The 12871-nt window shown below is 42.5% G+C and overlaps 1 protein-coding gene across 21 annotated transcripts in view; it reads left to right on the forward strand.

Moving 5' to 3' along the window:
- The window catches only part of FMN1 (formin 1), a 413714-nt gene that overhangs the window by 290142 nt on the left and 110701 nt on the right, over positions 1–12871 (forward strand). For all 21 annotated transcript variants that reach the window (XM_032343188.1, XM_032343184.1, XM_032343196.1 and 18 more), the window contains one exon: positions 1044–1164. In XM_032343188.1, coding sequence (XP_032199079.1) covers positions 1044–1164 — 121 coding nt within the window. The remainder of the gene's footprint in view (positions 1–1043; positions 1165–12871) is intronic.

Genomic DNA, 12871 nt, shown 5'->3' on the forward strand with positions numbered 1-12871 from the left:
AGTTCGTGTAGAAGAGTTAGAAAGGGGTGGTTTCATAGACAAAAGTCCAGATGCAAGAGGGTGTGGCCTGTTCTGTTACTTTATGAACACTTAGGGGAGGGAAGTGGAGATAGGGGAAGATGGACGAAGTCTGAGGTTGTAGACAGAGGCCAGATCACAAAGTGCCTTATAAAGTAGTTTCAGAGTTTGGAATAAGTCCTAATGGCAGGAAAGATGGAATGTGATGGAAAGCTGGCAAAGTAGGCTGTGTGGAGAGAGGAAGAACTGAAGACTGCCTGAGATTCACAAGAGGCAGAGCTTATGGTAAACAACTAGGGGAGAAAGCAGGCTGGACTGGAAAAGGTATTTGAGACCCAGCTTATCTTTCAGTGTGCCTGAAGCTTGTGTCCCTCAAGTGATTTCCCAGCTTAGATCCTCTAGTAGGCATGATCGGGGAGCTTGCCCAAAACTATGGCCAACCATGCCCTCAGCAACTGTCTATTTAGAGAAGCCAAACAGCATTTGGAAAATCTTTACAAACATGGGAAGAATGTGCTAGCACAAACCCTCTTCGGGAGCTCTCAGCTGCAGGGGCAGGTAGGTTACAGCAGAAGCGAGGGTGATTCTTCCGTTGCAATGCTGTCTTGTCCAGAACCTTCCGAGTCACACCCATTGGCACACCCCAAAGATGAGTTGGCTAATTGCTACCATGTGAGACTCAACAGGGACTTGAAATTTAAGTACTTTCATGTGTTCCCCCTGTGACTTTTTCCATGAGAGGAGGGTGTCCAAGATCGGGACATACCTGACAATTTTCTCTTTGATTCATGGGGCAAAATAAAACGAAAGCCCTGCCAGAGCCAGAGCCAACCTCAGTGGCAGGAAGACCAAAGTGCCACTGTGGAAGACACAAAAGCATTTCAGAATAGCCAGTCCAAATTTAGGAATAGAAGAGGAGTGCTTCTCTGATTCACATTTGCACATCCAATGAAAGATGCTTTGGAATTTCAATTGAAAGTGACAATAGGGAAATATAATGTACTTTTGTTAACCATGTCTTTTAGGAAGCAGGAACCGAAAAGAGTATTTTCCCTCTGCCTGAACCACAAGATTTCTTTCTGGCTTCCCAAGTCAAGTTTGAAGACCTCATAAAAGATTTGAGAAAACTGAAGAGACAACTAGAAGGTAACAGGAACTGTTCTGTTATTATGATAATAGCTAAGTTTTGTTTTTTGGTTTTTTTTTTTTTAAATGATTGAAGAGGATTATTTATGTCTGGTTCATGGAATGGAATTGGCGCGGAGCTCAGTTATGGTACACCGCAGCCCTCGTGAAACTTTCCATGTCTTCTGCTGTATGTGGAGACATTGTATTTGCATATCCTCTTCTTTTATTAGTGTTAATCTGTGCTTTTTATAGCTCCATCTTTTACGTCTACATTTTCCAACATATAACAGATGTCATCTTAATAATCATAGCAGCAGGCCTTCGTTGACTGCTTACTGTTGTATCATATAGTGACGCCAACCACCCCAATAAGCAGGAACTATACCAACTCCATTTTGCCAGTGAGAAAAATGAGGTTTAGAGAAGTTAGGTTCTCACAGCCAATGAGAGGCCTGTTTACTGGGCTCTCATCAGGCCTATCTGGATGAGAACTCATGCCCTTTCTAAGCTAGTCGACTGTGCTGCCTTATACGTATCCCCCACATGCACACACATACTCACACACGCACACACATACACACGCACACATACACACACACCCACATGTACTTAGTTTATGTACAGGAATCTAAAGAAGATGGCAGGACCCACCATAAGCATTCAATTTTAGTTGAATTTCCATTTTTAATTATTCACAACAAAAATGCTGACAGCTCTTTTGGCTTTTTTTAAAAGGTAAAACTATGTCTCTCTTGAGCAGGAATTTTCCTTTGGCATTGCTCGCGTCTTGTGTTTTCACTGTGGAGACATCTCCTTATCCAAGTATATAAATACTTGCGTTGGACCTTGTGTAACTCCAACTGCCGAGCTCCATGGAGGATTTAGGGAGCGTGTTAATGTGGAAATGGAGCACAGAGTGCCAAAAGGAGAGCTTGAGGAAATGAAGAGCTTGAACCAGGAATCTTTTTACACTAAGACATAAAATAAACATTTTTAAAATGTTTATTGTGAAAGAGTGCTCAGAAACCCAAGTCTTAGAAGCAGAACAGCCTAGAAAGGGAAGCAAAGTGGGACAGATCTCCTGGTGGCAGGGAGAGCCATTTAGTTTTACTCTGGGCATAAAACTTGCTTAAATAAGGAGAGCGGTTACAAGTGAATATTTCTACCTTGTAAATTATTTTTAAAGGAACATGTGGATTTTTTTTTCCTCTCCTGTTGATGTGGTGAAGAGCATGCATTCAACCATGTGGACACTGCATTTAGAATGTGATATATGAACCTGTCTGTGGTTATTCTTTTCCCTCTCCTAACACACCGACGGTTTTAACCTTGTCTAAGACCAGGGGCTTGATTCTTATTGTAATAAAACCATGTGAGCCATCCTGTGGCAGTTTTTCCTGTCGCTCTCCAATGGCAGAATTAGCGCCCCGGCTGGTCTGCTGTCTGGCTGCAAGGTTCGCCCTGACCAAGAAGAGCCCGGCTTGTTTAGGTCGTGGCTGTGGCTATCGCTGAGTACAAATCCCCTCTGGTCTCCTGGACCTGTGCCCTGCTGCGGCGTTTTCTGAGCAGAAATCTGATGCACGTGTGATCTTTCCTCTTCTCCTGCCGTCCTTCCAGGGGCTGCCTCTCTCAGGCATCCCGACTGGGCCACCTCCCTTTGACATCTGGAAGTGTTTGATGATTCCTAACCACGATAAGAATGAATTGGGAGGCCAGTGGAGAGGCAGGTGTTCCCACCAAGGTTCCTCCCTTTGGTGCACCTTGTCTTCTGCAAGGGGATCTCAGGTGCCACTCCACATCTCTCAGTGCTCCACTGACCCTTGTCCCGTTGTCAGGAATTGCAAGAACTTCTGAAGTTGGAAGATCTTTCTTAAAATGAGGGAAAACCAAATGTTGCCTCCGTTGTTTTTCGTTTTTGGCTTGGACTACACCAAAAGATGTGAGGCATCACCAGGCAAGAGGGAGAAGTAGGACTCCACCCCCCGCCCCCACCGCCACATTGGATGTTTAAACAAAAATACCCTGCTAATCTTTAGAGATGCCAGTGTTTTTAACACATGAAAGGTACCTAGTAAATATTTAAAGAAAATACAGACCGTTGGTTCTCTAATGAATTTCTTTTTCTTCTAAATGCCATCTGGCAAGATGGCCAGAGTCGTGGCGGTCCGTTTCATCTCACTTCCCATTCAGGTTCCACGTCCTTTTCCATAAGGCCTTGGTGTGAGCCTAGATTGAATGTTTAATTGAAGAGGACATAATTTTCACACATACAGCAAAGATTTGATGAGGCTTTGAGGTTTATTGTAGCCATTAAAATGTCGTGGCTGCTGGCAAAACCCCAGAAAATGTCTAAAGCTAAACCAGATGTGATTAGCAAATTTCAAGACGTCTCAGGCCCCCTTTCTCCAGGCAGGCACAGCCCTTGAGAAGAAAACTGGTCTGAACCACACCTTAGCAACAGAGTGTGAATTAAATCAGAGTTTGTTGGTTGTATAAATGTCACTGATACACGTAGACGTGGCCGGAGAGCATCTTTCATAGAAACAAGAACTTTGCAGGGCACTTTTACGTAGGCAAACAGAGCAGGTCGTTGATAATAATAGTATCAGCTATAGTTCATCCAATGCAACTATTATCTATCAGATGTTTTACATCATCACCTCTTTTAATCTTTGCAATGAACCTCTGAAGCAGATATCAATCTCTCACAAGAGGAGGAAACTGAAGTTCTAGTGCTCACATAATTTGCAAAGTTGCAGGTGATATCCTAGCCACATTTTGATGCTAAGTAGGACTCTAAGGTATGCACGTGGGATGCATCCTGCCTGTGACCCAGAGCTCTCCATACCTCCAAAACAGAAAGTTAGGTGTTCAAGGCATAAAAGCAAGGCATAAATCCTCAGGAAGGTACCAGGGACAGAAAGAGAGTTCCCAAGTGCACACATATGCACACGTGCGTGCTCACACACACACACACACACACACACACACACACACCCTTAGAGCCACATGTGTAGACCCTCAGATCAAAGGGAGATAAGAGAAGAATTTACTTCAGGCTGGGAGAGATGGGTCATAAACGTGAAGAGTCACATAGACACACGAAAGTGAGCAAAGTTGTTGTGTCGGGTTAAGATGGTATCAGATGGTGGGTTTTGGTATCAGATGATGTACTCTTTACCGGTTTGGTGGAAGCGAGGTCTTGTCAGGTAATAAAACCATAAAGAGGGTTCAATGGAACAATTACAATGCCTGTGTTAGAGGAGGTAATGAGTGCACGGTCGGTTAGTAAAGAAAACTTGAGCAAAGCTGATTAAGGGTATGTACTTTTTCCTGGAAAATGCACACCTTGTCGAATTCAGCCCCAGGTCACTGGGGAGGCTGCTGGATGAGTTTGTGGAGAATCTGATTCCCACTTGTGCTCTCTTCTCTATCTTGTGGAGACAGAACCATATTTGTGGTGCTTGGGAACATATTCCATATCTTGTTTACTGTTCTATATCCCTTAGTGAGATAATAATTTTCACTCCCCTGGTACCGTGATAAATAATAATTAGGAAAAATACCAAATGACAGGAAGAGTTTTTCTGTTTCTTATTCATTGACCTTGTTTGCTGGCCAGAACCCTCAAGGTATTTTTACCAACCCATATGTGGTTGGCAGAATAATGGCTCCCAAAAATGTCCAGACCCTAATCCCTGAAATCTATTACCTTACACGGCAAAAGGGAACTTTGCCAATATAGAGATGGGGAGATTATCTTGGACTATCCAAGCGGGTCTAATCTAATCACATGGATCTTTAAAATGAATCTTTAAAAACTGAGAATTTTCCTTGTCCGTGGCCAGCGGGAGATAGTACAGCAGAACAATCAGGGAGCATGCGATGTTGTTGGCTTTGCAGAAGGAGGAAGCGGGCAGTGGACCAGGGAGTGTGGGGAACCTCTAAAACTGGAAAAGGCAAGGAGCAGATTTTCCCCTGGAGCCCCCAGCAGGGAACACAGCCCTGTCAACACACCTTGATCTCAGCCCAGCCGACCCACATTAGACTTCTAACCCACAGAACTACAAGGTAATACCTTCGTGGTGTTCGAAGCCACTTAAGTTTGCGATGATTTGTTAGAGTGGCAATAAGAACAAATGTACTGTGCATTGTATCCTTCCTGATGGTGTCAGTTACACCAGGGACACACACACACACACACACACACACACACACACACACACACACACCATTGCTGAGGTCATAAGATGTACAATTTCTCAAGTAGGGGCGCATCCCAGTACGGCATGAGATGTGAATTGGTGCTTTCTGACAGGGAGCCTATCGCCAAATAAACCTAGAGCTGCTCTTGACCAGAGTGATGTCCCACAGATGCACAGTGACCCTGAGCTTATTTAAAGGCTCTGGAAAGTTCTGAGGTGAAAACAAATAGAGGAACTAAACCCAAAATGGTTCAACCCTGTTCAAAGCATGTCTCCACTTAAAACCTAAAACACTGGTTTTCCTTTAGTATTCTTTCACTGACTACTTAGTAATGTGTTACAGAACATGCAGTCTGCGAGATACATTTAAGAAGGGGTGTTAGAATTAATATCATATTTTTAATATAAAGAAAGCCATTCTTGGTTCAGTGATCGCTATAGGCTAACAAGAGGAGGAGCTGCGGTGCACAGTTTCGACCTATGCCCTTTGGTATTGCTCTTCGTTATCCTGGCTACCCTGTCCCCCCGAATCTGTTCTCCATGGAAACAATTCAAATGGGCCAGGCACCTGATGCCACTAGGCATCCAATGTCTTGATGCCTGGAAGCCAAAACGAATAACCTTAGTGCCATCCACAATTACCCTGGCATCCCCAACCCCAAATCCATATGGATTTGATACGATCCTCTGGTAGTATTTTATTATAAAAACTTCATTGTGGCTATGGAAGTAGGAAAGCCAAATTAATTTTTGGTTGCTGGAAAATGAGACGGGAACTCTTCAGATAGCTGTTGGGAAGTCAGCATGTTCCGAAGAGCTGAAGAAAAAAAACGAAATCGCTCTTATTAGCTAACAGTAGTTACTCAGTAGCCACTGTTATTAAAAGTAAGCTATTCCATCAACTAGCTATATACTTACTCTTGCTTTGAAAATGATGCTTTATTAGCCCTGACATCCCATAAATAAATTGGGAACATGTAATTGGTAGTTAGCCCTCGGTGTAAGATATTCAAACTTGTTTGAGAATGTTGGCTGAGATGCAAGTGTGTGTGTACGTGTGTGTATTTTAAGATAGCTCTCATGATGTCCTTTTCTCTAAATATTTAAGAATATGTATTTGAACATGTCCTTTCTTTTGAACCACTTGGAAATATTTGGCAATACAGCAGTTTAGGAAAGGCAAGAGTCTCTGTTGACATTTTGATATCTGTTATCACTCTATAAATGTTTATCCTACAAATATTTATCCTACAATGTTAGCTTTTTTTAAAGCTTTCTCTAAATGAGATGCTTTGTGAAATGCATAGCCCGGGCATTCAGTAACAGTTAAAAATCTTCATTCTGAGTTTGAATCATAGTAGTATCCCCTAACTAACTTTACATTAAAGTACATCTATCACATCTTTAAGCATTTTTAATCCCGATGTACTTACTCTGATGGAGTGGACAAATTAGCTCATAGCCATCTCAATGAACCTCTGTTTTGTACAACACTAGGAACTGAAAATTCTACCTCAAAATATCAAGTACAGGAGAAAATGAATTCATACGGACATGGAAGTCACAGTTCAAGAAAGAGTGGGGCTTTTTGTTGTAGGCATTTGTTGCTGTTTGTAGATTGTTCTATCTAGAGTCAGTATGTCTTCCAGACATAGAAAGTAGATCAGATTCTTTCATTTAGCTCCAATCCTCTGAAAGGCCCACCCAAAAATTAATACGCATGTATTTAAGAGTCATACTGTTGGGGTGCCTGGATGGCTCAGTGGGTTAAAGCCTCTGCCTTTGGCTCAGGTCATGATCCCAGGGTCCTGGGATCGAGCCCCGCATCGGGCTCTCTGCTCAGCGAGAAGCCTGCTTCCCTCTCTCTCTGCCTGCTTCTCTGCCTACTTGTGATCTCTGTCTGTCAAATATAAATAAAATCTTTAAAAAAAAAAAAAGAGTCATACTGTCAATACCAGTATAATCATACAAAAGAGGACTTGGGGAGGGAACCACACACCTCTACACATAAAAGCAGGCAATGAGAATGTTTTTACCTGGTAGTTTCTCATGGCCCTGGGCAGAGCCTGAGGTAGAGGCAATCATTTAGCAGTTTGGATACATACATGACATTTTTACAATTAAAACGAGATTTTAAAATGTAAGTTATTGTCAACTTTTAGTTATAGGTAGGTAGATTAGTAAGGTTAAGGATTAGCCATAGCTTTTTCTTTTAAAGTGCATATATTCTCTCTAACCATCAGTGAATCAGCTGTATTATTTACATGCTGGAAAACCTTTCCTGTTTAAAACTACATTGTAAGCAATAGACTACCTATTGTTTCTCCTGCGAGGTGGAAAACGGTCCTCTTCTAGCTCACTTATTATAATGAGCATATTAGCTCTTGGGGCAAATACGTTGATGAGCTAGTATTTGTGCGGTGCTGGAAGGTGAGGTGTGTGAGGCTGGTTTTGAGACTCGGAGCCCTGATGGCTTCAGGAAGGGAAGCTGCCTGCAGGTGAGCTGGCGTCCCCAGTAATGGAGTGAGAGGGAGCAGAAGGGCTAATCAGCAGAACCGCCCTTTCTCTTGTCCTTGACCAAGGCTTTTTATTTTTCACATTTGGATGTGGGACGGTGTGGAGTGTCCTTTCCTCCTCTTAATACTGTAGTTAATCAAGATTTGGCTGTGAAAATTAAGGAGAAATGCTAATAACTGGTGTTTGCATTATTGGAGACATTGGAAGGATCCTGTCCCGGAGCCACTGTCCAGTCCAGTTCTTCAGTGCAAGTTTCAGTCACCACCATCCTCTCTCACTTTCATCTTTCTCCCAAGCATGTTGGCTTCTCCTCCGTCAGGAATCTACATTATCTGTCCACTGCTTGAATGAAAGTAGAGCCTTTGGCACACTAAGTCAGTTAGTCTTATTGAGCCCAAAACAGAATTTTAGAAAAGTAATTGCCTATGGAGCTTATCCCAGGAATCAAAGAAGATGACTTAAAGAAGCTCTGTGAGGATTATTCCTTTGAATTTACAATAGACGCAGTGTGGCTGTGTCTGTTATAGGGGACTATCATGGCTACAGTTCTGCCCCTAGTGCAGGTGATATGGGGGTATCCTGAGAGTTGCCAGATTGATTAAATAAAATGTGGGAGGCCCAGTTACATCCAAATTTCAGATTAAAAGTTTTGTTTTTTGTTTTTGTCTTTTTGGTTTGGGGTTTCTTTTGTTTTTTGTTTTTTGTTTTTTGTTTTTTGGTTTTTTTTTGCAGGAGTCTGTCTCAAATATTGCACAGGATACGCTTAGATTAAAAAAAAAAAATTCCTTGTTTATACCAAATTTAACTTGGTGCCCTTTTATATGTCTATGGAAAGTTTAAAAGCAATTAAAAGTTAGTTCCCTTTTTATTACTGTTACGTACCTGCAATACTAAACAATCTCAGGGATAAAATTTTCCCTCCAAAGGTGGACAGTGGACGCAGGCACGGTATGTTCCAAGGTACAGGGCATATCCATTTCCACCATCACTAGTGGCTACAGTTGCTGATTTAACGAGCACTTGTGAATACCTGAAAATTTGCTCGCATCATTTCTGTTTCTTAAAACTACTTCCAAGTAAGTACTACTTGCATGTTAACCATAAGGAAGTCGAAGCCACTTTCCTGCTAATGATCAGAAGCGGGTTTATCTGATTACAAAGCTCATATTCTTTGCACTAGACCGTGCTTTATCCTTCGACTGTTTGTAGACTCACCTCTCAGGCATGAACGATATGATCTAGAACAAGAAATCTTAAAGAGGAAGCCCCACTTATTTTTCTAGTTCATCTTCTAAAGGTATTACATGTACTAATTGGATTGGCTGTAGGCTTTTTTGGTCTCTACGCACAACTACTCCACTAAGCTACAGGTCGCAACCTCTGTCCCCTTACCACGTCCCTATGAGTTTCCTTTAGTCTCTCCAACACACTCTCTCTGTCTCAGTCTTTCTCTGAAAATTGCCTAGACCACGTTCTATTCCTTTATGACTCAGAAGGTAAGCACCGTGGTCTGATGTAGGTAGTCATATAAATAGCAATGGCCACCCAAGACACCCTGCATGGGTTTGATGCCTTGGTTATCTCTTCATTTGCAGAAATTACATGTAATGTGGTTCTGGTATAGATGAGAAATTAATGGAACTTCCCAGGACCTGTCAAGTCACACAGCAGAGCAGACTGTTGCTTCTGTGTCTGGACTAGCCCTGACAGTGCAGAATAAATGATTTGTATGAAGTAGCTCTCCTTTTGCAAGAATATAATTGTTCTTTAAGACAGAAAGAGAAAAAATAAGACAAAAACTAGATCTCGCCATGAGAATGAATGTTCTTTTTTGTTTTTGCGTTTTGTGTGTGTGTTTTTTTGTTTTGTTTGGGCTTGTTTTAATTTTTTTTTTTTTTTTAAGAGAGGGAAGGGAGAGAGGGACAGTGGAGAGAGGCAGAGAATCTTAAGCAGGCTCCATGCCCAGTGCAGAACTTGACATGGCCTGAGGTCATGACCTGAGCCAAAATCAAGAATCAGACACCCAACTGACTGTGCCACCCAGGCACCCATGATTGTTTTTTTTAATTACTCATTGAGTGTGGTCCATAAGCAGGATGGCTGGGGTGAGGGAAGGAAGAAGACTTCCCAAGACTTTTGGAGGACATCTGAGAAAGATGGTCCTTTGAACGCTTGTTTGGATTGAACCCTCAGGTAGGATTTCAGTTCCTCCTGAAAACTGTTTTAAAGATAGTAAAGAGAATTCTTTGAAAGCATAAAGTCAAGAGCACAGAATGAAAGAGGAAAATAGAACTGCAAAATTTCAGAAGCTTAAGAAATATATGGACAAGTAGTAAATGAATCCACCAAACAACACGGTGGAATTCTAATCCAGGCGTGGAGAAAGGTGAGAAGCGATGTGATTTTTACCACACGATGCATACATACCACAAATTCATATGTAAATTCATATATATACACACATAAACATTCATACATAGTCAGGTGTTGATAAATCAACGAAATCATTCAAGAAAATTTCTCAAAATGATAGACACAGTTTTCTAATTTTAAAAGGACCAAAGAGGGGTACCTGGGTTACTCAAGTCAGTTAAGTGACTGCCTTTGGCTCAGGTTGTGATCTTGGGGCCCTGGGATTGATCCCCATATTGGGCTCCCTGCTTAGTAGGGAGTCTCCTTCTCTCTGCCCCTCCTCCCCTCCTCTCCCCGTTCATGCCGCTCTCTCTCCGATAAATAAAATCTTTTAAAAAATAAGTAAAAGGCCCAAAGAGATTCTAGCACAGTGGAATAAAATAGATCCATACCATTGTTAGAGCATTTCAGAATACTCAGAAAAGAAATGTTTATATGCCTCTAGAAGGAGATGGGGTAGAGGGACCAGATGTGGGAAGAAATGAACCAGAATCAGGAAGCAGAATGGCTTCCGAGTGTCCAATAGCAGCACTAGAAGCTAGAAATGGATTAGAATTCTAAAGGAAAAGTATTCCCAATCCAGAATTTTATATTCACCAAATTGTCAATCAAATATGAAGGCAAATGAAAAGTGTTTTTAAACATGTAAGTTATCAAAAAAACCTATCTCCCATGCAACCATCTTCAGGATGCTACTAGAGAATGTGCTTTTTCATGAAATGAGAAGACAAAGGTGACGGGAAATTACAGATCCAGGGGAGAAGGGAGGTGAAGAGATACTCCAGCGCAGACAGCCTAGGATGATAGCCAGGCCCAGAGAGCAAACAGTCCAGATTGGATTAGCTCAAAAGAATCATGAGAAGATCCCTGAGGGATATGCAGTTCATGTGTCTGATGTATCCTGAATGTTCTGACAAGAGTTCCATGACTAGCGACAAGTTTGGAGTTCATTTAGTGACAAGCACATAGAAAACAGGAAATCAGGAAAAAAAATATATTACAAGGGTGAGAGTGAGGGAGTTTGAGGAGAATGTTTAGGAAAGGCACATTAGAATTTATGAATCAGCTGGGACTGGGAGCTGGTTCTTGTAAAATCATCCTGGTGTTCATGCAGGAGGCTAGTGTGGTCAAACCATGGTGTGCTCTACTGGGAGGGGGCTCGTGTGTGGTGGGTGGGAAGAAAGGGAAGGGAACTACATCATCTATGCTGCAGAAGGAAGAAAAAGTGAAAAGTGCTGGTAGGAGCTTGTTAGAGACGTGCAGTTAAGCACTGAGATAATCAGGACCAATTGGCACAAGTGGCTGTCTCCGGCGGGGGGAAGAACTGGGTGAAATTTGTGGATGGAAGTAGGGAACTGCTTTTCCTGGAGCACATAGAATACACCGGTTCCTTGAATCAGCACAGGTGTAACTTTATTAAATATGCCACAGCACCACATCAAAGCATTTGTAAGTTCTCGGGGGCAGACGCTGGCTTGTGGAAAGTAGTCCTAGCTTGGGATTCGGGAGACGCGGTTCGAAGGTTTAGTTCTGTGTCTTACAAACCATGGGAGAAACCATTACAACTCTGACGGGTCTCGTAAGCTCTGTGAGCCTCAGCCGAAACACTGCAGCTGATCATCCTGGCTTGCCCCACTCTGGGATCCTGGAAGGGTCAGAGGAGCAGATGTCGGAGAAAGTCCTTCGGGAAGTGTGGGAGGTTTTCTTTAAACTCATTCAGAAGCCATGCAATTCTCAGTTTGCTCAACGCATCTTGGTGTGCCCAAGAAGGGGGGGGGGACGCATCAGCCATTAGGACTGTGTGGCTCATTTATCACCTTTAAGGAAGCTCCAGAAGACATGACTTGAATGATTATTGACCATGCCTAATTTATTAGCTCTTTCCTCCTTCGCGGCCCATTTGTCCGAGGCAGGAGATTTGCTAAACCTGGACTCTGAAAGGGGGCTGGATGCATTCGCCCGAGTCCTGACCATGTTGCCATGGTGTTAAAAATATTTAGTTTTGCAAGCAAAGTTTCAGAAATAATAAAAGAAAAACTTTGATATGATTTATTTTTGTAAAGCGATTTCGACAAAACAGACGCAAGGGACTGGGGTAAGTACTTCAGGAAGGCGGTGGGTGTAAAATGTTGATCAGCGTGGTGACTTCTGATGCAAAGCATTCAATTAAGTGGAGCGTGGTGGGTAAAGGTCACCCATTTCCCAAACGGAATGCCTTCAAAGACAAGTCGGACAGAAAGGGGAGAGGAGATGGAAACGGAAACCTGATTCATTTGTTTAATTAATGGAAAAGAAGTTTCTGTTTTCCTTTGAAGCTGCGGTTGTGACATCTCTAGGTGGGAAGGATGACTTATGCCCCGCCAGGGTCCTCCTCTCAGCTCTCCCTCTGCTTCTACCCTTTATTTATAAATCAACACAGTTAATAGAATTTATTTTGTTTCTCTTTTCTCTGACAAGAAACATAAAACACTGAAGTAAAAGCTACTGTCATGGAACAGTCTCGAGTCACAAGCCCTGAGTTCAGATCCTTGCTCCACAAGCCCCGTGATCCTTGGCTTGTCACGTCATCCCTCCACATCTCTGTGTCCTCG

This window comes from Mustela erminea, chromosome 5 (assembly GCF_009829155.1).
Source record: "Mustela erminea isolate mMusErm1 chromosome 5, mMusErm1.Pri, whole genome shotgun sequence".
NCBI classification, from domain to species: domain Eukaryota; kingdom Metazoa; phylum Chordata; class Mammalia; order Carnivora; family Mustelidae; genus Mustela; species Mustela erminea.